Raw genomic sequence first — 25126 nt, 5'->3', positions numbered from 1 at the left:
CCCATCCTCAGTGGCTTCATCCTGCTCGTGGGTTCCATCTTTCTTTCTTTTCCCCCTGTTAGTTCCAGGGATTTGAGGTTTTGGCTGAAGATGCCCAGAGCCTTGCTGGGAAAACTCCCATTTGGAGATAAGGAACTCCTCAAGGATGCTGCGCAGATGAAGGCGCAGGAGGATGGGTTGGCTCAGAGCCGGAGCGCTCCGGGAGGACACTGGGAACGCTCCGGGAATGATGTGGGGTTGGGATTTGGTACAGTGCATCCTGCAGGCAAACAGCTCTTGGTGCAATGCAACCTGGAGCTGGTGAAGCGGTTCACATCGCTGTTGGACCTTCAGATATCTCCTCCAGCCTTTGCTCAATCATCAGCCGGAGGATGGAGTATCTGGAGAGGCAAAGGCCAAGGAAAAGAGGATTTTTGCAGCATCGAGCCATGAAAACCTTGGAATAATGCATGGATTAAGGATGCAAGGCTGTGCAAATGAATGCTTAGGACCGCAATAAACCCCAACCGTGTCCTTAACTCCCAGCATCTCCCCTTGATGCAACTAAGCCCGGCGTACTTGCGCATTAGCTTCTTCACTTCACGATCCTCCTCTTCCTCCAGCTTCTGGATGAAGCTCCTGAGGATGGGCATCTCAAATTTGATGTACTGAGCTACCTGGGGGGAGGAGGAACACCAAGCCAGGCCATGAAAAGGGTGATGCACCCACCCTTCAGCACCATCTGAATGATATATATCTGATATATAGATATATAAAATAAATCAACTCCCCTGATTTAACTGGGGAAATAAGGACCCCCATTGCCTTATGCAACAAACCCGAACTGAAACCACGTTTCCCTACACAGCCAGATAATTATAGGGGACAAAACACCCATAAACTTCATTTGCTTCACCCCCTGCCTGCAAGACTTGGCTCCTTCTTATGGTGAACCCGTGCAAACAGTGCTCTTTAAGCACAAATACACCCCAAAAGTGCTTCATTTTGCTCCGGTTTGGGGAGGAAGGTGGGAGGAAGCCGGCAGATGGCACAACCGAGCCGTTCCCGTCCCGCAGCGCGCTCCCCAGCAGGAAAGGTACGAATTATGCCCGAGGCTGTGCAGCTATTGCTGTTCTGTGCTCAGATTTGGGGTGGTAAAACAGGGCTGCAGGCGTTTGCTCTTCGTTTAAAGCTGCTCGTTAGGCACAGGACGAGGTTTTTGCTGTAAGATAGGGAGTTTTCACAGGGAGATGCGGGCTCAAAGCAGAGCAAAAGCGCACGAAAAGCCTTTTAGAAACACTGTATGGAAAGAGCAGGTAGCTAACAGCAATTTGCGGCTAATGTTCATGGCCTTTTTATTTAGGGAAGGTTTTATATTCATTTCTATAGAAATAAGTGGCTCCAGAAAGCTGAATTGAGCTTTGCTCTTTGTGAATAACATTTGAGACCTGGCTGGTTTCACAGCAAACATAAGCAGGAGGCTGGAACTGGATGAGCTTTAAGCTCTTTTCCAACCCAAACCAGGCTGGGATTCTACATCCACCCCCTCTTCCAGCCCCAGCTGAATCCCAAGCCCATCCCATGCAGCAAACTCACATCATAGGTGACTTCTTCCACTTGGTCCTTCTCCATAAGGAAGACCTTGGAGACCTGCTCGCAGGGGCCCTGCAGGATGCGGGCGATCAGGGGGTAATCACTGCCCCGCAGCTTCTGCTTCTCTGCAATGCCAAAAGCACCGATGGATGTCCCAGCGTGTGATGGGGCTTTGCCATGGATGCACCGGGGGGGAGGTTTGGACACTCACCTCCACTGGTGTGGACGATGTAGAGCGCAAACTCCTCCGCTGAGTTCTCAATCTGAATGGAGGCATAAATCACTGTTAAAAGGCCACATTCCCACCCGGGTTTTCCCCAGCTTTAAAGAATATACCCCATTATTTCACTCTGCCGTTGCGTTTTGTACCCATGGGATATAAATCCCCCCATGCAGAGCACCCCAGGAGCATCACGGTGGGATACCTCAAGTACCTTGAACTTATTGAGCAGCAGTTTGAGGACCTGGGGCGTCGTCATGGTGCTGTTTATGCGGACGTTGGTGATGGAGCCGTACGCCGGCGTGAACACGGATGTCTGTGGGATGCAAAGCCCATTTAAGCCTTGGATTCCTCCCGCGGGGATGGGTCCTGGGGAAGCGCGGGGCTCACCTTGTGGTTATAGAAGTGCCCGTTGATGGAGAAGCGGTGGCGGCGGATGCGCCGCTGCTCGCTGGGGGTGCGGGCGCTGCCCCGGTGCCGGACCCCAACATCGCTCCGTGTCCGCATCAGCTGCGGCGTCTCCTCCGCTTGTGCTTTGGTGCCTGGAAAAGATGCGTTTGGAGGAGAGCGCTGCGGAGCCTCTCCCTGCTGCGAATGCCCCCATGGATGCACATGTGTGACTGCCCGGCGCAGATTTACCCACCAGTTTAAACCATGGCAGCTACTGGTTTATTCCCTTACAGGAGGCCATTAATTCATAATGAACTGCCAAAGTACAGGCTGCTACCTGGATAAAGCCTCTTGTCCCAGCAGCTGGAGCATCTCTACTTGCTTTTTCGTTATCTAACTTCTGTATTTTTCTCTTTGCCCTTAATGAAAACAGACAAACGAGGCCAGCGCCTCAGATCTCTGTGTGAAAACTGGCCTGGCTCCAGATTATTATAAACCAGCTCTTCATCCATTTTTAATGAACCTCTGGGGCTCAAGCTTGGATGTTTTCATTCCAAGCATGTCTGCAGCAAGACAAATCTCTCCTGTCCAGATGCACACCACAGGCCGCAGTGACTAAGCACTCAGGAGGAGCTGGGCACGCACGTTATGCACTGATTTGAACAGGCTTTTGGAGGAAGAAATGGCATAAAAGAGCTCTTTCTTATGCACTGGTGGAGGATTAACATCATTGGGCTCAAATAGCTGCTGGGGTAGTTCTATGGCGCGACGCGGTGCAGGTATCACCAGGGCAAGCTTGAATTAAGAGGAGGGGGAATAAGTGTTGTGCATGGAGAGATCACAAAGAGAAAGGGGAAAAGCTGGAGGATGAAGGACGGGGCAAAGGGTTTCATGGGTCAATGAGTTTTGCACTTCCCAAGCCGGGAAGTGGATGAGCATCCTGCAGCTGGAAGGATTGGCTGGTTCTTCTCTGTCTGCAGGGTGTATTTCCATACAAATATCACCACCACCCCCCAAAAAAAACACTTTAAAAAAGCCAGGAGCACCTGCAAAGTGCCCTGATTTAATGGGAAGAACGCATAAAGCCGTTTTTCCCAGTGGGAATTGCTGGTGAGGCAACCTTGTGCTGCCTTGTGCTCCAAACAAGGGGTTAATGAAGCGCCAGTGGATGGGCTCTTCCCCCTCCATAAGAGGAGAAACCAGGGAGGGAAAAACACTTGGCAGCAGTGTTGACTTCCCCATGGCAACGGAACTTCCCAACAGCCCTATTCTTCTTCCCTAAAAGCAGAGCCTCCGGGAAGGGGAAGTGCCGACATCCTTTTCCCTATGATCCCACGAGGCTCTTTGCTCCTTCCCCCTATTTCTTTCCAAGCTCCTCTTCACCACATCCCTTCCCTGAGCAAAATCCCTTTGGAAGGGTTTCGGCCCATCGGGGCAATGGCTTAAAGGAAGCTCGGGGACAACAGGGACACGATTGCTGGAGAAAATAAATCCCTGTTTTCCCCAATGAAACTGGAGCGCAGAGCAGCTGCTCCCAATTCCCAGCCAAATCCATCCGCATCCATGCCCGGCTCACCTGCACCGCTCCGGGGAGCCTCTGTGTTTGGCACAGCCTCTGCATCCGTGACCTGGATGCCTGGCAAGGTGCTGGGCTTCAGCACGGACCTGGCAATGGATAATGATGGATGTCCTGTTAGCAAAGAGCTGCAGCAGGAATGAGAACCGGGATAAATTCCCCTTTGAGCCCCCATACTGCTGTTTCCAGGATGGGAAGCAGCCTGTTCTCCCTTGGATTTGGCAGATAACCATCCCTTAGGGTTGCAGCACAAGCTAGTTGTCCCAGATAGTCATCCCGTCATCCAAATTCAGATCTCAAATAGTCATCCAATAAGTCCCAAATCCCATCCTGTTCTGCTCCCAAAAAACCCTTTGGAGGCTCTTATCCCAACTGCCCTTCCCAGGAAGGGAATTCTGAAGCCCAAAAGTGCCTTTTTGCAAGCTCCAGCACCCAACCTGCACAAGCAAAGCTGAACCTCCCCGTGCTCCCCTCTTTTTTCCCCAGTTCCGTGACTCTTCTCCCCCCGCTCACCCGTGTGCTCCCAGGTTGCATCCCGAGTGCCAGGAGGAAGAGGATGGCGGAGGGCGGATGCGCTGGTTGTCATCCTGCATCTGCAGGCGGATGGGTCGCCGCAAGCCCCAGGAGATGTTCAGCAGCCCCTCCACGATGAGTTCACCTTCCTCCTGCACGAGAGATGGGCACCTCAGGCTCCGAGATACAAACAGCAAGGAATGGTACCAAGAAACGATGCTTTCAGTGGGGATCAAACCCAATTCCATTGGGTTTTGGCTGCTGGGACCCTGCCCCAAGGGGGTTTCTTACCTCCCGGTGCCGCAGCTGCAGGTTTTGTCCTTCATAGTAGATGTTGTACGTCTTCAAGTGTAAAAGCAGCTCATTCCTGGGAGGAAAAAGGGGAAAGATGCTGAGAAAAGACATGGAGGAGCAAGGGGGGGGGCATTGGAGGCACCCCTGAATTGTGGGAATGTGGGAGAAAGCAGGAATTGCTTCCAGTGTCGGGCTGGGTGATGAACCTGCACCACTGCTGGGGGACCCAAACCAGCTTCGCTTGAGGCAAATCTGGGTCTTTTGCTGCCTTTAGATATCCCTCGGTGGGGGTATCCACTGTGGGGTCAACCCTTAGAGGGAGAAGCTCCCTGCAGCCATAAACCTTGGACAAAGGCACAAGGAAACCTGTCAGACCTTGTGGGATTTGGTCACAAGGCTGGAAAAGGCAGTGTATTTTGGGAGCATCCAAGCCCTTGGGTCATGCTGGAGTCACAAGTTATCATAGGCGAGTGCATCACATCAGCTCCCCGCGCTCCAGAGCCTGACCTTGGGCTCGGATGAAGCCTGAGCCTTGCTCCAGTTGCAAATGAATAATGAACATTACAAATAATCGTTACAGATAGCCCATTCCCGGCTCGGAATCCCGGGAAGTGATGCCCCTGGCATTCCATCGCAAAGCTGTCCTTAACTCAGCTGGGTGGCTTGAGGATGCTCAGCACCAGCAGGCTGGTATAAAGAAGCACAAAGCACAGGGATTTGGGGTTTGGAGGAAGTAAAAATAGGGGGCAAATAGCACAAAGCTGCTTTATCTCCCCGAAAAATCCTCCTTGGAACTTGGGAAGTGTTTTACTTCTGTGCCAAAGCACCAAAGAGCAATTCCTAATAGGGACTTTTAAAGCAAAACCTCTATTTCATGAACTCCATGAACTATTTCATGGTTTATGGAAGCATTTGGCCACGCTCCTAAGAAAAAAACATCTCCAAATCCCATCAACAACCCCATTGTTTTAAAGGAAATTGCCATTTCTTGCCCCAAAATGGCTTTTTCAATCCGAACCAAGTTAAATCCCAGGGTCTCTCCGCTCCACCCAGCTCAAATCCCCCTCCCAGAGCATTGCAGTTCACTTCCCATCTCCCAGCACTGATTATTCCCATGTTCCAGCCCTGCCAAGGATCTTACTTGGAGATGTACTTGTCTTTCCCGCAGGGAACCGGGTACTCGCAGCCTCCGTAATCCATCCTCCCGCTCGTCTTTCATGGGAGCTGAATCGCAAAGAGGGAGGAGAGAAAAGCACCGGCGTGAACCGCCCCGATAGCGCATCCCTGCTGCGCGCCCATGGAGATGGGAGCAGAGGAATAAAGGGCCTGGGATGTGGGATTGCTCCTGGGAAAAAGGCTCCGGCGGATGCAGCCGCGAGGGGAAGTTTGATGCGGCTCCTGTGGGAAAACTGATGGGAATGAGGGAGGGGAAATCAGATAAGGGGAGAGGTGGTGCAAACTCACTGAATATTTAATACCGGCGGGGATACGCTTACGCTGGCATTTGCATTTGGAGCATCCACTGATGGACCTGGAAGCGGGAGGTTGTCAGTGGGATTTGTCCCTTTTCTGCCTTTATTTCACTCAGGTTTTGCTACAAAGCTTCGGATAAGGAAGCTGGATCCGACTGGATCAGCATCTGGATCCGACTGGATCAGCATCTGGATCCGACTGGATCCGCAGGTGAAAGGGCTGGTTCCTTTACCTGGGTTTTAACAATGCTGCTCCCTCCAGCGCCAAAACATCCCCATCTCTCTTCTATAAACACTTGGACCCCCCCCGCCAAAATCCCACCTTGGGAACGGCCCCAGGTCAGAGCATGGGGGTGATTGTGGATGCCACCAAGTGGGATTTCAATGAGATTCCATGTGAAAGCCTCAGGGATGCTCACGGGCTTTGGGAATAAGGCACTGAAGAGACCTGGAAGTGCAACATCGGGGTTGGCTCTGGGCGATGAGAAAGGGTATCTCAGGCCGTGCTTTTCCTTGGGTGTTTGTGGGAACTCCTACGTTTCGGCTTTCCTGTTCCCAAGGTCTCTTCCCTCATCCCAAAGGGAGGAACCAAGGCAGGAGAAGAGCATTTGATCTGCAAAACACTGTTTTCTTCCACTGCCCTCCTCACCGCGTGCTTCCTCCTGATCCCCTGGGAAACCAGCCTGTTTCCCTGCAAACCCCATCCCACAATGGCATCCAGGCGGATAAATGACTCAATCAAGGCCAATCTGTGTCGGAGGAGGGACCTGCCCCATCACCTCAACACAGCGGTGATTCCTGCTTCTTACCCCGCACTTTGGGATGCATCCCAGCACATGGATCCTATGGCATAGCAACGCTGTTGTGTGTCAGCACGGAGGAGGTGGCAAAAGCAAAGCTGGTGTCTGAGCGGGCAGAAGGAGGCAGGGGAAGGGCAGGAAATGGGCCCAGCCCCGGGGCTCCAGCTCTGCCTGGGGAAAGCAGAAGAGAAACCCGGAGCCTAAATAAACCCACACGGAAAAGCTGACGAAGCCTTGGGTTTCCTGAGGAGCCGGGTGAGCGTCCCACATGGCAAAGCGGCATCAACCTCCTCCTGCGCCGCATCCCTCCATCGCCCAGCCATGGAATCATGGGATCAACCAGGTTGGAAAAGAGCTTTGAGCTCATCCAATCCAACCCTTCCCCAGCACCACCAAGGCCGCCACTGAACCGTGTTAGAGCCTTCTCCGGACTGAACCCCCCAGGTCCCTCAGTCCTTCCCCGTCACACTTGGGCTCCAAGCCCTGCACCGGCTCCGTTCCCTTCCCCGGCCTCACTCCAGCACCTCCATGTCTCTCTTGTAGTGAGGAGCAGGGATTAAACCCAATGACAACCCTCAGCAATGGTATCAGGAGGGGATTTAGAGCCAGTTTTGGGATGGGTGTTGCAGGGACCTGAACCCGGGGGTTACCGGATGTGAGATACAGGAACAGCAGAAACGAGCATCTCGCTTGTGGGTGCTCCTGAAAGCGGATGGAGCAGCGCTGGGGAAGTCCCCATTGAGGCCCTGCTGCAGCACCGAGGGAGGTGAAGTGACACACGGGCTGCCTGGCTCATGCAAAATGGGGCCAAAAATACCTAAATGGGTAAAACCCACCCCCCTCCAGCAGCACAGCCTTAGGTACCGCAGGGGGGTTCACCCCATGGTGCTGTGGTGACACAAAGGGGTGAAGCCAAAGCCTTGGTTCCCTCTAATGGGATGATGGGATGAATCCAGCCAGGAAAACACACTCCCGTTGGGCTGAAGGGGAGCCCCAAAGGCAGGTTCATCCCCTTGCGTTGAGGAGCCTGGTTTCCTGTTTACCACCACCTTCACTCTGCCACCACATCCCCTTCTGAGCTGCAAAAAAGGGGCAAATTCCTCCTTATGTGGGTCCTGAGAGCATCGGCCTGGCTGTGGAAGGGGTTGGGGATCCCCAGGCAGGTCCCAGTCACTGCCATGCCCCCGATGGGCTACTGAAAAGGCTGGAGAAGGCCAACATAAAAGGACTGGAACCATGGGAATCGCCCAGCCCATTGCTCAACCGCCGCCGCTCGGCGCTGTCTTCACTTCCTGCCTCAGTTTCCCCACCCCGAGCTGATGCGTTCCCTCTGCTGCTGCTGCCTCGCAAAGAGCTTTTAAACCCCATCAGATCCAATCGATTCTCCCTGCGCACGTGGCAGGAGGATTTCAGCCCTCTCTGCCCTCCAACATGAGCCAATGGCTGCTCCCACAGGAGCTTTTTAGGCCTGATGGGCCCCAGGCTCATTCCCCTCCCTAAAAACAACCTTCCCAAGGCCCTTCCCCACATCCATACAGCTCCAGAGGGAGCTTGGCCATGCTTAAGGCAGCTGGCATGGAACAGAGATGAGAGCTCGCTTATACGAGCTCTGAGGAGATGCACAACCCCAAACCTACCAAAAGTAAAGGAAAAACAACCCCAAGGACCATGTTTTCGGCAGGAAAAGGGCACCATTCCCTGCTCCTGCAAAGAAAGGAGCAATTTTCAGGGGGGTTTTGCTTTCCTGGCCCCCTCCTGATGCTTTGCCAGCATCCCCACTGCCTCTTCAGCATCTCCCTGCTCCCCCCGGCCATGCAAGGCATTGTGGGAATATCCCGCTGCCAGGGGAGGCCGCGATGCTCCCCCTGCACAACCCCTGGTGCTTTCCTGCATCCCGGGTGGCTTTTAACCAGCCCAATGGCACCTGGACCCCGACACAACCAGCAGCAAAGCATCATCCAGAGGCAACAATTCCCCCCTTGGAACACTGACCCCCTGCATGTGATGTGATCCAGCCGAGTGCTCTCACCCCGTCCTGGCAGATCCTTTGGCTCCAACGTATGCTCCCACAACCTGATGCTGTTATGTTGAAGCTGGAATTCCGTCCGGCATCCCTACGCGCCAAGGTGCAGCAGCTCCATTGTTTTCCACTCCACTATTGTTCTCCAGCCCCGTCCTGCACAGGGAACAGCGGGGCAGCGGTGAGGGGTGGCAGAGCCACCGGTGGGTGATGCTATGGAGGTGCCACCTCGCTTGGGGACCACCAAAGGGACCCATTGGCCACACTCAGCAGGTCGGACCCCCTTGGGAAGAGCTGGTGGCCACCAGCGGCTTGCTGTGGGCTATGAGAAGGGAGCTGGTGGCTCCCACCCCGGTGTGATGGGAACCGGGTTGCTCGGGGGTCCCCGCGGGACCCCGGTGATGCCCACGGGGGTCGGTGGGTGCAGAGGGGACCGGATGCCCCCCTCTTCCTGCCCCGGGGCGAGGCGCAGCCGCCTCCGCTTTCTACCGGCTGCGGACAGGGCTCGGGGCAGCTCCGGCTCCGCCGCGCCGGGGACAGGGACAGGGACCGGGACAGGGACCGGGACCAGGATAGGGATGGGGATGGAGATCCCCCGCCCGCACTCACCCAGTGCCGGTCCCGCTCCGCAGCCGGTGCCCGCGTGGGGCCGCCCCTCGGCGGGTGGGGCCGGTGCGGGGCGGGGCTGCGGGATCCCGGGTCCCCCCCTCTCGGCTCATCCCGGCTGTGGCGTCCCGAAGGACCCCGGCAGTGCGGAGCCCTGAGGATGCCCCTGGATCGGGGCCTTCTTCCCCCCCAAGCCCGACCTGGGACTGGGGTCCCAAAGGATGCTCCAAGCCCTGACCCCTCCGGTTCCGGCTCTGGGTTCTTACAGGACACGCTGCTGCTGGCACCGAGGACCAGGACCACAATGGATGCCGCGTCCCCAGTGCCGGGACAGGGATCCCAAAGTACGTCCCATCCCATGCATCCAGGTTGGAAATGCTCTTGCAATCAGCCCCAGCTGTGCACAGGACTCCCAGAGGGAGCCTGTTGGGCTGCATCACATGGATTAAAGGGGTTATTCCTGCCTTATAACTCCCCAAACCCTGTGATATTCCATGCTGGAGCCACGCAGGCATCACACGTTTGATGTTGCTGTTGCCTTTGGGATGGTGCAATGGGGTCATGGCCCTGGGGTCCCATCCGGATCCAAACCCACCCCTGAGAAGAAGATGGAGGAGGAAATAAATTGAAACACAAACGTTCAGATTTGCTTGGATCTACCTGGATCTTAACCCTGGCGCAGGGCGGGATCACGGTTACCTCCGGAACGGTGCCTGGGCTCCATCCTCTGCTCCCAGCCTGCGGGCCCCATCCTGCCCCTCCGCAGGGAAGAGTTTTGGGGATTAAGGAGGCCTGCGGCTGCGTCCCTCCTCCTTTGTCTGCTCCTGACCTTTCCCAGCGCTTTGGGGCTGCTCCAGCCTTTTTGTTTTTCTCCTTTTTAAGGAATCTGCCTCGAAACAGCCCACACGGAGGGAAAAAAACACCCCTCCAAATGCATAAAACAAAGGAAGAATCCAAGCAGCTGCTGGGGTGAAACAAGCAGCTCCTTATACCCACGGGTTGCAGCCAGCCCTTTCTGCTTGCTTTTCCCTGGTTTCGTGTGATTTGGATGTAAAGGAGAAGGCTCAGGAGGAGCCATCTGGCTTGAGAAAAGCCTGACTCGGCAGAAGCCGGGATGAGGGTTGGATTTGTATTCCAGCAGCATCTTCCGAGGGCTGGCGGAGCTCAGAGGCCCTTTGTCATGGGAAGAGCCTGGCCCTGCTGCACAACGGAGCAGAGCCAGCCCCAAAACCCTGGGATTTAGCCCTGAAAGAGAGGGAAAGCTTCTTACCTCCCACCCCCGGCTTGTGCAGGAGGAAAAGGGGAAACAAGAAATCGAGGGTTTTGCTGTGGGGATTTGGGGTTAAATGCCGATTTTGTGACATCCTGCTCATTGCTTTCAATGCACGTGGGGGGGGTTGGGAAGGATCAGCCTGGATGGAGGCATTTGTCCCCCAAAGCAAAGGGATTTGAGCTACTCCTGCCTTACGAGGACCCCCTGCAATGAGGGGACACAGGCTGCCAGCTCCTCTTTACCCACCCAAGTGTGAGGATAAGGAACCCAAGGGGAACCAAATCTGCTCCAGGAGGAGACCAGGACTGAGCATCCCTCCCAGGCTTGGGCAAAGGATGCAAAAGGATGCTGCAGAAACAGAGCCTGTGTTCAGCTGCACAGGGATGCCACAGCCCCTGTATCACTGCTTGAATCAGTGTTTCTGCACTAAACGCCACACAGGGAACACGGTCGATGCCTTTTAAACCAATGGATTTACTTCTATTTCTGCTCCCAAAGCTGAGCCTGGAGGTCAAGGACCTCAACCAGGCCCAAGCATAAAGCAGCAGCTCCAAAGTTCTCCAAAATCCAACTCTTTCCCCCCAGACTGAGCAAGCATCCAAACTCCCCCCTCCCATCCCCTGGCAGCTTCCCATTAGGGCAGCTTCCCATTAGTGCAGCTTCAAGACCCCCAAGGTAATTGTCAGTAAATACCAAACAATATTCCATGTGGATGCACATCAGGAGCATCTGGGAGCTGTTACACAGCCTCCAGGAAGCAGATGGGAAGAGACCTGGCTCCTGAAGCGGCCTTTGCTTGTACTCGGGTCCATGTTTCTTGCAATCATGGTGCCTGTCTCCAGCTGAGGGTGTTCCAGTCATTCAGGTTCTGAGCCGCTGCCCGGGATAAAGCCCTTCTCAGTGGGTTGATGCAGTTGATGCTGGATGTTGATCCAGGCAAGACACAAGGCGAACACAGAGTCATTGCCAGAGCTCTGACCCAGTAGCACAAAGGATTAACCAGGATTAAGACTGAAGTGGTTTTGAGCACGGATCCAAACCCAGCCCAGCTCAGGCATCATCAGGAACCCCTGGCGCTGGTGAACCAGCTGCTCCTTTGGCTTTGATCCCAGAGCTTGATCCCAGATCCATTTTCATCCCTCATTGCTGTGGATTTAGGTGAGTTTTGGCCATTTTTCCTCCCATCCAACTTAGACAAAGTGGGGTATGGAGGGGACAGCAGCAGCTCCATGGGATCACATCTCGGCTGGAAGCAGGGATGCACCAAAAACAAGAGCTGCAGACCAAAGAAATCCAAGGAATTTACCGTGCCTTCATGGGATAAGCTTTGTGCTGAGAGCTAGAAGGGTCAGAAGGCCTGGGGGTTGTAGGTTACAAAGAGCTGCTTGGTCTTCACATCACCTGGATTCCCAATGGGAATGTGAAGGGGATGTTTGAAAGGAAGGGTACCACCACGCTGCCACGTTGCATCTATGCCCGCGTTTATTTATACTGAACAGCTTTAAAAATACAGAATAAAATAGCTTTATCTACTATTATTCACAACATCTGGTCCAAATATTACATTTTTAAATATTTAGTTGTTTAATGAAGCAATGTTAGGAAAAAAAAAAGATGAAATAATAATATTAATAAAAAAAAAAACCCTCCATAAAAGAATTACACATCTCAGAAAACAAAAAATAAACCCAAAAAGGAAAGAAAAAAAACCACCCTCTTCTTGCTGTTTAACAAAACCCAAGTGTTTTACAGCCCAAGTCAGTCACGAAGTCATGGGAAACAGAAAAGGAATCTATTTATCCCCACTGCCTAAGAACAGTCAATAGTTTGTTAAGCCAAAGGTTGTTAGAAAGAGACAAAGTAGAAGAATTTGGACTGGCAGCAAGATGATGTAGTCAATGCCAGATAGTACACAAGGCAATCCTAACCATTACCTCTCCTAGCAATGGGTACGGCTGACAACACAGTCACAGTCAAATTGGAACGAGACAGGAAGATTCTGGATGGCTCTGAACACGGATCCCCAATACTTCAAAGCAGCCCAGCACGAAGCTGTACAGACCCATGGGCAGAAGCGAAACACTGGCAAAGTCGTGGCCTCCTCCAATACTGCAATGACCTGTCGGAGCTGTATGGATGCGTGAGCACAGAGGACCTGTCATCCCATGGCCCGAAGGCCGGGAGCCTGAAGAAATCCTAAGAAACATGCACCAAGAGGGATGTTTTCGGCCAAAACGAGTGACCCGCTGCTCCCCACCCCCTTAAAACAACAGGAAAGAGGGAAAATAAAGTCGCTTTTGGTTTTGGAAGGCCACGTGAAAGGAACACCATAGGTTGTGCTGGTCTGGCACACATGCGTTTCTACATCGAGACACAAATGCAGTCAAGCACAGGTTGCTTTAGATTGCATCCGAGCATCCAATGGCTCACTCAAGCCATTAGAAGCTGGCTCTTAAACCACGAGTGCCTGGAGTGCTGTTCGTACCACAAATGATGCCCTTTCCAATACCTTTTACACAGGATGCAATGCTCTGAACGTGCTCCTTGTGGTATAAAGCAGGACCGAGGATTTCAGTTTGCAAGCGCCAATCTGCATTGGGAGTACCAAGATCTCAGTAGGGAGATGAACAAGAAAAGAAACCCTTTTGTTTTTGGTAGGAACAGAACAATGGGTAAATAAAGTATACACAACTACTATAGATTCGTCAATGAAGAAATTCTACCATCACATGACATTGTCATGACAATCATGCCACTCCCTCCCAGGACCACGGCGCTCGTGATCCTGAGTGGAAATGTTATTTTTCATATATGGAAATAAAATACTGCAATATTCATGTACAAACCAAGTTGCCATATTTAAAGTCAGTATTAAAAAGGCAGAAAAGCAAATTCTGGGTTTAAGGTTTGAACTTTTAAGGAGCGAGGTACCTGATTTCAGTCCCTCTGCCAAAGCACTCTAATATGACAACATGAAGTCATAGCTCTTGGCTACGAAACCTCAATTTCCAGAGGTATAATTTGCAAGTCTTGACTTTAGAAAACGTGTTTGAACATTAGCAAGAATCCTTAATTTAACCTAAACAAAAAAATACAAGAGAATATCAATTACAAAAGTCCCAAGTTTTGGTTTTTTGCATACATTGATACCATCTTTGATATGACAAAATGAGATTTCTACCATGAATATTTGCCCTTCTGTCTTCAAATGTTTGCTCGAAACATCTCATCGCCTCGCATCTCAACCTCTCAGGTGTCACCTTCCTTGGGTGCTTTTTAGTTCAGCCTGAAAGGCAGTAACACAGCAAGGAAAAACACAGTATAGCATTTACAGTGGGGTTTCTATAGCCACCCTCACACAGCAAAGCCTGGATGGAACCCACCAACATGATGCACTGAAATGCTTTTTATAACTGCAAGTTCATCCTCTGCAAACCATTCGGCAGCACCAGGGCGGTCCACAGCAGCCAGCCTGAAAAGCGGACCTGGAAGGAGGATTTCAGGTCCACGATGGCAAAACCCACAAGGCAATTCAGAGGTATCTCCCTCACAAAGCAATGCATCTGCTTTGACTGGCAGCTCTGGAATGGATTCAGCTGCACCAGAAAGAGAAAGGGGAGTCTCTTTTTCCACCCTTCGCTCCCCAAAGCACAGCCCGGTGCAGCAACTACATGGTCAAGGTACTGCCAATGACTCCATCCTAACCCTTCAGTACACATTACAGGTGCTTCAGCAGATCTTCACAAACCTGAGGCTCCTCTTTAACCATTCATGTTCATAATAACGTGGAGAGAGTTGTTAACAGACACAAATCTGGTTACAAAAATGACTGCTAACTACAACTACTTGCTTTAGTGTTATCAAGGTCAGTGGCTAGAACAGCAAACACGCCAGCTAAATGCTACTGCACTTCCCTCACAGCCAGGCAACAGGATCAGCATGGTAGGACCCAAAGTCACAAAAAGAACTAAATCCAACAGTTAAACAGAGTAACTGGACTTGATCTATTTGAATGATCTTTGCTGCAAGACAGGAGTGTTCTGCTCCAAGGAGGAAGAACAAGTATCCTTGGATTCATTGCACTATTGTCACTTCTCACTAGAAGAGGTTGCCTGAAGTATGGTGAAAGCTCCATTCCTGGAGTGTTCAAGGCCAGGTTGGCCTGGGCTTGAAGCAACCTGGTCTAGCGGAAGGTGCCCATGGCAGGGGGCTGGAACTGGATGATCTTAAGGTCCTTTCCAACCCAACCCATTCCATATGATGGCAATACAGAACACGCACAGCCCAAGGTGAGAGAAGAGAAATGCCATTTCTCATCACCTCGTCTCTCGACTGCATCAGCATTTCACTTATCAAGAGTATTTGGGGGGAGAAGCCAGCAAAGCCCCATGGCGCTCTGTGCCCAGTGCCATGGCTTGGACTTGACATTCCAATAGAGCTGAGGTGGCACTGTTTAAATGAAACAAAACCCTTTGCCTCCCTTTCTCAACATTTGTAAGATAACCAACTTTGGCATTTTACATCCTTACAACCACCGTACACAGGTGGCTTTTATTTGTATTCCTTTTATATATATATATATATATTTATTTTTTACCTCTCCCATGTCTCCTACGCATCTTTGGTTGCACATAAAGTTGGGAAATTTGGAAGCTTCGTGCCACTGATTTAGAGGTCTCCGTACTCAAACTACCTGCAAGTGGATGTGGAAATCTAACCCCTCTCTTCCTGAAGAGGAAAACTTGAACAATGATTAAAATCACTTGGTTTCACAGGCAATACTAACCTTGTCTACTACACTAGAACTCTTCCGAGCAGCTTTCAACATAGTCCAATTGACACCAAGACTGCAAACTACTGAAAGTTCCCTGAAGCAGGAACAAACACATGCTTTCGTTATGGAAAAAGTGGTATAAAAGAGTTTCTGGAAACAGCCATGGCATGCTGAGAACGTTATCAATGGAATCATTCCAACTCTACACTACTCAGTACTGATCTGGTAAGCTCCTTCCTTTGCCCTCCCCACCCCAACCCTTCCATGCTTCAATAACAAATTCACCTGGAAGTAGACTCAGAGAAAACAGAGTTCCTGCGCTCCTGTCCAGTAGTCAAACTTGGATAAATATGAGTGAATTACAGGATCTACTGTTAGGGTTTTTCCCAGGAATACAAAATGCAAGCACCGTAGAGCATACTGGCCTTGAAATTACATTACACTACATTTCCCTGATGATCTCCACAGCTTAAAAACGCTTTTGGGGCCACACTGAAAGTCTAAAAACTAACTTGCAATAGTAAGAACATTAAACATGAATAAAACTTTTAATTATGAAGGCATGATGAGCATGAACACCCACATAACATCAGAGCTGAGACTATTCCAGGAAAAAAAAGATCTGAATGGTGCCCTGACTGGACCCAATACCCGTGAAACCATCCAGTGGGTGAGGACATCAAACGCAGTGTCTCAAGATCACCTCTGCAGCAGTCAGAAGCCCCACAAAGAGAGAAGAAAAGGAAACGCAACATAAGCTGCTTGTAGGCAGCACTGTCTCTTGATATCCAATTGGGAACATTCAGCACAGATCCAAACCAGGGAATGCCAGCAGCACTGCAACCATGTGGCTTACCCTGTATGAAGAGCAGTGTGGATGCATACGTTAACTGCTTAAAACTGCTCAACAAATGAGCATTTTTATCCAGGAAATGTCCTGCTGGATACAGGCATTGGGCTGTAAAAACTGTTATTGGGCTCCATCTGGAAGCCTGAAGTTTTCCATCTCTCTAAACCCGAAGCTACACCTGATCCTTTAAAGAAAACCTGCCCTGGCCACTCTAATCAGGTGGTTAAATGCCAGGCAGAAAAGGCAAACTGAGATGAAGTAAGTGGTTCCTTCTACAGCTTTAAGCTATGAGAAGTCAGTCGTTTTCACTGGCAAAGTTATCACAGAAACTTTCTGTCTGAACACTGGTCATGGACTGAATTATATCAGTAATTCAAAGGAACACCCTCATGGTTTGCCAGGATCAACTGAGTCTGGTTTCCAAGGGGCTGAAACCGTGGAATGTGCAAATCAATGAGTAGAAAACAACATGTATGGGACATCACATGACTAGAGTAAATCCACCCCCCCTTCTTCTCACTGGATTCAGATTTTCTGGCGTAACTACCATTGCCAGCAATGAACGTGCCAAAAACACCAGTCAAGGACTTACATCAATCACCGTAAGTAGGAACATCTGTCCATAGCGCCTCCATACTTTGGGAAAACTAAGCCCCACTTCAAATAACCAGGCTTAGGTGAGCAAGGATCTCTAGCTTTTGGGGATCACACAGAGGAGCATCAGCAGATTTGACCCAGAGACACTAAATCTGGTGCCACCACCCACAACAGGAAAGCTTTTTTTTTTTCTCTCTTTTAAATCTGTCTCAGCTCTGGTTCCAGAATTTAAATGCAGATATACAAAACATATATTTTAATGCTTCTTAATCAGCAAGAAACCGCAAATACATCTTTTACTACAACTAGATAATAGAATTTCAGCTAAGGCTATACTGTAGCTTCTGAGTCTTCATCTGAACTCCTGCAGTTACTGCTTTTCCTGAAGCCTTTCCACGTGTAACCCATGAAGGTTGGGCTGATGGGCAGGAAGCTGAAACACCTGTATTTCTTAATAAAGTTCATGCCAAAAGGCAAATCATATGTTTCCATGCCATCCAGTGACTTGCTTCCTTTACCAACCCCTTTCTTCCATTTCTGTATTCCCCTTTCTTCAGGGCTTCCTAGAAGTCAAAAGGGGAAAAAATACATACATAAATACCTTCATTTAAACACATATAGAGGAGAGGTTAAGAGAAGAAAGAAGATCCCGAGTGTCAGACACCATCATCAACAAAGCAGTGGAAAGATCTTCCAGACTCCACAAAGAGGCAGGAAGAGGGGGAAAACTCTTTATTGGAAATGGCTGTTATCTGGTCTATTTTGTAACTGGAAGTAGAGGCAAATTTTCCTCTCCAATGAATGGAAGCAGATTTGGATCTTTAAAGCTTTAAATAGCAACAATCTTCCAAAAATTACTATTCTGGGTTGATTTTTGTCAGCTATTTCGTATGTTTAGTAAAATGGAGATCTTAACCAAGTGTTCTCAAGGAAACTGAGGCATATGGGTGCCTGAGGTGTTGAAGAAGTCAACAACTAAAGCAGTACCCTCTTCCTCATCTCCTGCCTCCATGGAATGCTATGCTACCTCCATTTGGAAAGGCAGATGTTATCCCAAGGGAAATGACTGACCTGGAATGGTGTTATCCAAAATAAACGCCACGCAGCCACCGACAAACATGGCTGTAGTGAGAAGGACGTTTAGGACTTGATCGATGCCTGCTATGCCTACAAGAACAAGGGTAAAAACACTTAGAATTCCATCTTTTTATCACACATATACATATCCTACTGATGTACATGAAGGCAAAACTTGCTACTGAGTTCACTGAGTGATTTGCTCAAGTAGAATCCTTAAAACCATCTGGGAATAGATGCAGAAGAACCTTCACCTAACGTAGTCCACCACAGGGATTCCTTCTTTCCCAAACTGTAACTCCAGGAGCTTTCATTGCTTATACAAATGTCATGAAATGCCCTTTTAGCTTCTACTGTAGACAACTGCTTCATTTAAACTGAATGGAAAACTACAAATTGGAAAAAGGAGAAATGTTCATAATGTAAAAACCTGTGGGCTTAAGTAATTCCTTTTATAAACCTTCACTTTTTGAAAGGGCAAGACTTCAGAGAAGAACATTGCATTAATATATCATCACCTAACTCTGCCTGAATGATCTGCATTTCTGAACAACCTGAAATAGGTGACGTATGCTCCCATAGTTGGCTCTGAAGTGATAGACATGAAAAGTTAGCTAATATTCCCCTTAAAAATCAAACCCCAAACACATGTCTGCAGTGATACAAAATGTCAAAACCCAAATTCCCAGCCTCCAAGCTCCACCCTGGGCTTTCCCCTTATTCTTTTAACACCATTTACAACTCAGCTTCACCCTTTCTGTCCTCCTTCCAGTCCAACTGGTGATTGCCTTCTTGCATTGCTCTATAGTCATACCCAGAGAAAGCAGGACAACTTCAGATGCATCCCATGGAAACATCCAGTTCAGGTCTCAGCATTCCAATTAATCCTCTGCTGAACATAACCCCTTCTTATCTGGAGCTTTTATTGTCTCCATGATACTCTGTTTTTTCTCTTATTTACCCTTTAGATTACCTTGTATTCATGCACTTCACACAGGAGTACACGGTAAAAGTAAGCTTCATGTAAATGAGCAGAAACACATACCTGTAACCAGCGGATTTTGTTTGAGATAGCTTGGAAGGACAAGTCCAAAGAAAATGGAAAATCCAAGGACAAACAAGTTCCGAGAAGAATTTAAGTCGATGAACTGGAGGTTAGACAGACCCACGGCTGTGATCATCCCTAAGGAAATAAAACAAGTCCCAGCTTTTAGATAGTCTTATTCTTCAAAAGAAGGTAGCAACATACATACAGAACAGCACTGAAGTAAAGATCTGACCATGCAGTACACGGAGGAGCAAAAAACACATGTTACCAAAGAGAGTGCAGAAGAGGGCACCGAGCACAGGGTCAGGCAGCGATGCAAAGAGAGCACTGAACTTGCCAACCATGCCGAGCAGGAGCATGAAGGCTGCTCCATACTGAATCACCCTGCGACTTCCAACCTGCAGGAGAACAAAAGGGAAAGGACACAGGAAAAAGTCCACATTTAGTCCAACTTGATGCCTTTTTGTTCTCTTTAATTCTTTTCTGCATTTCAAGCTTTAAGCTGTCTGGTTGTGTCAGAACACAGGCTGTAGAGCATTGGCAAATGTCTTGGAGGGCTCAACTGAGACATGGCTGCATTCCAGTTATAACATAACTTTGTTTGATTTTGTTTTCCCTAACATCAAGTCATCTTCAAAACCATCTGTAACTGCTATAGCCACTGTTACCACCAAATGTGGTGCAGACCCATAAAGAAAACAAACAGATCATAACTAGGAGATGGCAAACATCCATTGTAATGCAAATGAAGAGAAAAAGAACACATCCATATGCTGCTGCCCTTTTACACAAGAGTGTAGGAATTAGTTTCCTACCACACAGGTCACTGGATGCAGGCTTTCTAGACAGAGATTATCAACTGATTTTATAACATCTCACTTTGAGATCAGAAGTGAATTCACTTCACATGCAAATCATGGCTGTGCTAATGCTGTGAAACCAAATGCCTACACTTCCCATTTTTGTTTTAAGCATCCAAATTTCAGCAGTATTTCTCTGGCACAGTGTTGTAGTGGTCATTGATAAACCTGAATGGTTGATATCTTCATAGTATGTAATAGTCTCAGGCTTCCAATAACTTAAGGGGGCCTCTACAGGAAACCTGGAGAGGGGCTTGGGACAAGGGCCTGTAGGGACAGGCCAAGGGGAATGGCTTTAACCTGCCAGAGGGGAGATTGAGATGAGCTCTTAGGCAGAAGCTCTTCCCTGTGAGGGTGCTGAGGCGCTGGCCCAGGGTGCCCAGAGAAGCTGTGGCTGCCCCATCCCTGGCAGTGTTCAAGGCCAGGTTGGACACAGGGGCTTGGAGCAAGCTGCTCCAGTGGAAGGGGTCCCTGCCCATGGCAGGGAGTTGGAATGGATGAGCTTTAAGGTTCTTTCCAATCCAAACCAGTCTGGGATTCTATGATTCATAAGAGGTGCCCCAGGGACCAAACCAAACCAACCCAACCTGTTACACTGGTAAGCTGGTTTCTAGCGAAGCCCTTTGTAGGTCTCCCATTAAAACATATTAAGAGAAGTAGATACAAATTTGTTAATTACAGAATAGTTTGGGTTGGAAAGGACCTTAAGATCATCCAGTTCCAACCCCCTGCCACGGGCAGGGACACCATCCACTAGAGCAGCTTGCTCCAAACCCCATCCAGTCTGGCCTTGAACACTGCCAGGGATGGGGCATTCACCATCAATCCCCCATCTTCACTATTTAACCGTCAGGTGAGATATGCTCACCTACAAACAGAAGCTATGTCAGTAAATCAGGGTCTGCACTAGGACAGTAACAGAAATTAGCTTGCACCTTTCTCTACTTCATACAAAAATGTTAATTTCCTTTGGATCACCAGCATCTTGCTCTAAAATTATCCTCCTGCATGAAACAGGCAGAGTCTTTACAGCATTCACATGACAGCAACATGTACTTATTCAAACGCTGAACCACTACAAGGCAAACAAATTAAGCTCCTTTTGAAAGCAACTCAAAGCATCCTGGTGAGCATTTAGCTCAAACTATGTATTTATTCCCAGGATATGTATTTATTCCCAAACTATGTATTTATTCCCGTGGACACACTGTATGTGCTTACTTTGGAGTGCGTGATATGGTAGCTGGTACCTTACCTGAGTATCCATTTCATCACCAACACTTTGGCATAAGCTGCCTAGGCTTTTGCTCCAGCTAGTCAGACTTCACTGAGTCTCCTCTCATCAAATAAAACTCAGTCACAGCCTAACTCAAAGACTTTGCACTATCTACATCCAGCTGATATAAATTCTAGGTGTAACATATACCAATTTCTAGGGAGGTAAATGCTTTCCCAACTGTTGCACTGGCTTAACGGGATCACCAGGACTCTCTACTCACTTAAGATTTCCTCTCCCAAACCAACAGCAGAGTATCTGCATGCCAAACATCTATTCTGATGTAAATTGAAGTTGAAAAGTATGAGGTTTTTAGGACTGAGCATGCAGACAGGAAAACAAGACAAAACACTGGAGCAGAGCCATCCAGCTGTGCCATTCTGGATAAGGCACATTCACTCTCCATCATGTGCTCCGAACAGAGCAGACTGTAGTTAACTCTGTTCTCTGGAACAGCTGCCAGTTTAACATTCATTTTCCATTGTTCCAAAGCAAAACATACAAGTGTTGCTGTGGCCTATGAATAAATAAGTGCAGTTAATTCATATCTACTCCTATTAAGTAACCGCAGAGAGGAAGCAGAAGAGAATAAACCTTTATTTCAGGGTTTTTCTAAGTGGAATTTCTTCTAGGAAATTTCCATCACCAATGGAATGAAGCCTGACACAGTCAGCAGATGGTGCTGTTAGCATTTAGATTCCACCCTAAACCTGAACAGAATCAGCCTTTGTGCAAGAGAAAAACATGGCTGAAGAGAAATTCATCCTCTTTAGTGGATTCAGTCAGAGGGATGAGTTATTGTCAGATAGGTTTTCTATCTTGTACACATGAAGATTTACAGCGTCCCAGTGCAACAAGATGTACCTATTTGCAACATAAATTACTCTTACTGATCCTAGTGATGATTTCTAAACAAGGTTAAGTTAACAATATCAAGTGAATCTGCCTGCAGTCCAAGGTCTCCCAGTTGAGCAAAGCATTCAAGCACACATCCAGTCCCACATGGGAACAAAGGAACTCCAGTGCTTAGATATTTTGCAGAGTAGCACCCCCAAAAATATGTAATTCCCTAGGCCTTAAAAACCTATCATGATGGAAACAAATACTGAGGGTACATTTAACTTGGAAGTTACCTTGACTGTAGCTCCTGTTCCAGCTGTGTCAGCAGACATAGATAAATCACAGAATCATGGAATGGTTTGGGTTGGAAGGAACTTCAAAGCTCATCCAGCTCCAAACCCCCTGCCACAGGAAGGGACACCTTCCACTACAGCAGGACCCTGTGTCCAACCTGGCCTTGAACACTGCCAGGGATGGGGCAGCCACAGCTTCTCTGGGCACCCTGGGCCAGCGCCTCAGCACCCTCACAGGGAAGAGCTTCTGCCTAAGAGCTCATCTCAGTCTCCCCTCTGGCAGGTTCAAGCCATTCCCCTTGGCCTGTCCCTACAGGCCCTTGTCCCAAGCCCCTCTCCAGCTTTCCTGGAGCCCCTTTAGGCACTGGAGCTGCTCTCAGGTCTCCCCTTCAGGAGCCTTCTCTTCTCCAGGCTGACCCAGCCCAGCTCTCTCAGCCTGGCTCCAGAGCAGAGCTGCTCCAGCCCTCGCAGCAGCTCCGTGGCCTCCTCTGGACTTGCTCTAACAGGTCCCAGTCAAAACCAAGGACCTCAAGTGTTCAAGCGAGACATTAACCCCAGTCCGTACCCCAGTGATGCTTTCAGAATCAAGACATCCCAAAGAATAGCAATTTCTATACAGTTTGCCATGTTCAGGTAAACTCAGAACACTGTGTAAAGTTTGTCTGAACCAAGCCCTAAATAGTATGGTTTCTCGGAAGAGGATCATGCTGTGAAATATGAAAACGGCACGAGCCACCCACCAGAGGAGATAAAAATACATCAGAGAGTAACCAAGGTAAAGCACATACCTTTGTGATGCCCAAGACACCAATGTTAGGGCTGGAAGAAGTTGATCCATTCCCTGTCCCAAATACTCCATCCAGAACACAGGAGAGACCCTCAATAAAAATCCCTCTGTAAATCAAAACCAGGGAAAAATAAGAGAGAGTCAAACTTGTATTAGGGCAGACTCACATGGTGCTTTACATCTGCATGGGGAGCCTGCTAAGGCATCTGTCCCACATGAGTTATGACAACTCACATTTCAAGCTCCAACACACCTGGAAACCCAACTTGAGTCCTGCCTTTTATCCCTTCTTAAACTGAGGGAATTAATTCAAGTCAATCCTAAAGCCGCTCTTTATTTCTAGAGCTGCATTTCAGGTGAATGTGAAAGGCTCCCCTGATTCCAGATCTGATTTAGGAGTTCTGTCCCTGCAGAAACTGTACTATTAGCATCCACAGACTCCAGCAGGAATAGGAGTAGGTTTCCAATGCTACATTTGCATTATTCCAAGGAGGAAAACCCCATAAAAGTAGCTGAAGAAATGAAAGATACTTCTTTTTTTGTTGACATACCTGTTTATTGCATGAATAGGTGGAGGAGGAGCACAAGACAACCTGGCACAGGCATAGTAATCTCCTATTGATTCAATGATGCTGGCAACGACGGCGCTGAGCATTCCTATTACTCCAGCAGCTGAAATTGTTGGCAGTCCCCACTGAACTGTGAAGGAAGGAAAACTGAAATCTCTTGTGCCACAGAACACGATTCAGATGTCAAACATGCAGCAGTTTCATAGGATCACAGATTTCAGTTGAAAAGACCTTTAAGAGCATAGAATAATCACAGAATGATTTGGGCCGGAAAGGACCTTAAAGCTCTTCCAGTTCCAACCCCCTGCTATGGCAGGGATGCCTCACACTAGACCATGTTGCCCAAGGCTCTGTCCTACCTGGCCTTGAACACTGCCAGGGATGGAGCACTCATCTCTTGGCTGGGCAACCTCTGCCAGGGCCTCAACACCCTCAAAGGGAAGAACTTCCTCATCTCCAACCTGAACTTCCCCTGTTTCAGTTTGAACCCATCACCCCTTGTCCTATCGCTACAGTCCCTGATGAAGAGCCCCTCTCCAGCATCCTTGTAGCCCCCTTCAGACACTGGAAGCTGCTCTGAGGTCTCCACGCAGCTTCTCTTCTCCAGGCTGAACAGCCCCAATGTTCTCAGCCTGGTTCCTATGGGATCATTGAGTCCAACCATTCCCAGCACTGCCAAGGCCACCACTAACCCATGGCACTGAGGCCTTGGCTCCACGGTGTGTGAACACTTGCAGGGACGGTGCCTGCAGCCCTGCCCTGGGCAGCCTCTTCCAATGCCTGAGCACCCTCTGGGGCAGGAATTGTTCCTCAGCTCCATCTAAACCTGCCCTGGTGCAGCTTGAGACCGTTTCCTCTTGTCCCATCCCTTGTTCCTTGGGAGCAGAGCCCAGCCCCTCCTGGCTCCATCCTCCTGTCAGGCAGTTGTAGGGAGCGATCAGATCCCCCCTGAGCCTTCTGTTCTCCACACTGAACCCCCCAGGTCCCTCAGCCCTTCCCCATCACACTTGGGCTCCAGGCCCTGCACCAGCTCCATTGCCCTTCTCTGGCCCCGCTCCAGCACCTCAATGTTTCTCTTGTAGTGAGGGGCCCACAGCTGAACACAGGATTCGAGGTGCAGCCTCACCAGTGCCCAGTGCAGGGGCACAATCCCTGCCCTGGCCCTGCTGGCCACAATTCCATGAATTCATCTTCAATGGAATCAACAAACTCCCTTCACAGTAACACAGTCTGGCAAGCTGAAATAGGTGAAAAAAGCAAAGGAAAAACCATCCAAGCAACTGCTTTGATCATGCTTGGAAAAAACCCAAAAATAAACCCAAACCCCACCAAAACAATTCCTTGTTCAGAAGGAAGGAATTTGAACTCCTGCTTGTGAGAAAACAGTTCTGATCAGTGAGGCGAATGTGGCTTCATTAT

General features: G+C 49.3%; 2 protein-coding genes across 6 annotated transcripts in view; both read right to left on the bottom strand.

The window, feature by feature from the left end:
- On the bottom strand, positions 1-9003 carry RASSF2 (Ras association domain family member 2). The gene is made up of 11 exons (XM_080634548.1): positions 8867-9003; positions 5707-5789; positions 4563-4638; positions 4272-4423; positions 3759-3847; positions 2183-2334; positions 2007-2108; positions 1784-1835; positions 1576-1697; positions 559-656; positions 1-380 (listed from the first exon to the last, which is right to left on the bottom strand). The coding sequence occupies exons 2-11, from the start codon at positions 5763-5765 to the stop codon at positions 311-313; spliced, it is 972 nt and encodes a 323-aa protein (XP_080490674.1). The 5' UTR covers positions 5766-5789; positions 8867-9003; the 3' UTR covers positions 1-310.
- A 3197-nt stretch (positions 9004-12200) lies between these two features.
- SLC23A2 (solute carrier family 23 member 2) overlaps positions 12201-25126 on the bottom strand; it is a 72217-nt gene continuing 59291 nt past the window's right edge. For all 5 annotated transcript variants that reach the window (XM_080634690.1, XM_080634692.1, XM_080634689.1 and 2 more), the window contains 6 exons: positions 23690-23837; positions 23140-23245; positions 19351-19480; positions 19080-19217; positions 18029-18124; positions 12201-17520 (listed from right to left, as the gene is read on the bottom strand). In XM_080634690.1, the coding sequence (XP_080490816.1) occupies positions 17288-17520; positions 18029-18124; positions 19080-19217; positions 19351-19480; positions 23140-23245; positions 23690-23837 (851 nt within the window). In that variant the 3' untranslated portion in view covers positions 12201-17287. The remainder of the gene's footprint in view (positions 17521-18028; positions 18125-19079; positions 19218-19350; positions 19481-23139; positions 23246-23689; positions 23838-25126) is intronic.

This window comes from Psittacula echo (assembly GCF_963264785.1).
Source record: "Psittacula echo genome assembly, chromosome: 25".
Taxonomy (NCBI): Eukaryota; Metazoa; Chordata; class Aves; order Psittaciformes; family Psittacidae; genus Psittacula; species Psittacula echo.
This window is presented reverse-complemented; position numbering and strand designations above follow the sequence as displayed.

Excerpts from the sequence above, each read along its gene's own strand:
- RASSF2 (XM_080634548.1), bottom strand. The coding sequence starts at position 5,765 with ATGGATTACGGAGGCTGCGAGTACCCGGTTCCCTGCGGGAAAGACAAG. Across the intron at positions 3,848-4,271 it reads TGCAACCTGGGAGCACACGG|GTCCGTGCTGAAGCCCAGCA; the intron begins GTGAGCGGGGGG and ends ATCCATTGCCAG. Across the intron at positions 1,836-2,006 it reads TGCTGCTCAATAAGTTCAAG|ATTGAGAACTCAGCGGAGGA; the intron begins GTACTTGAGGTA and ends GCCTCCATTCAG.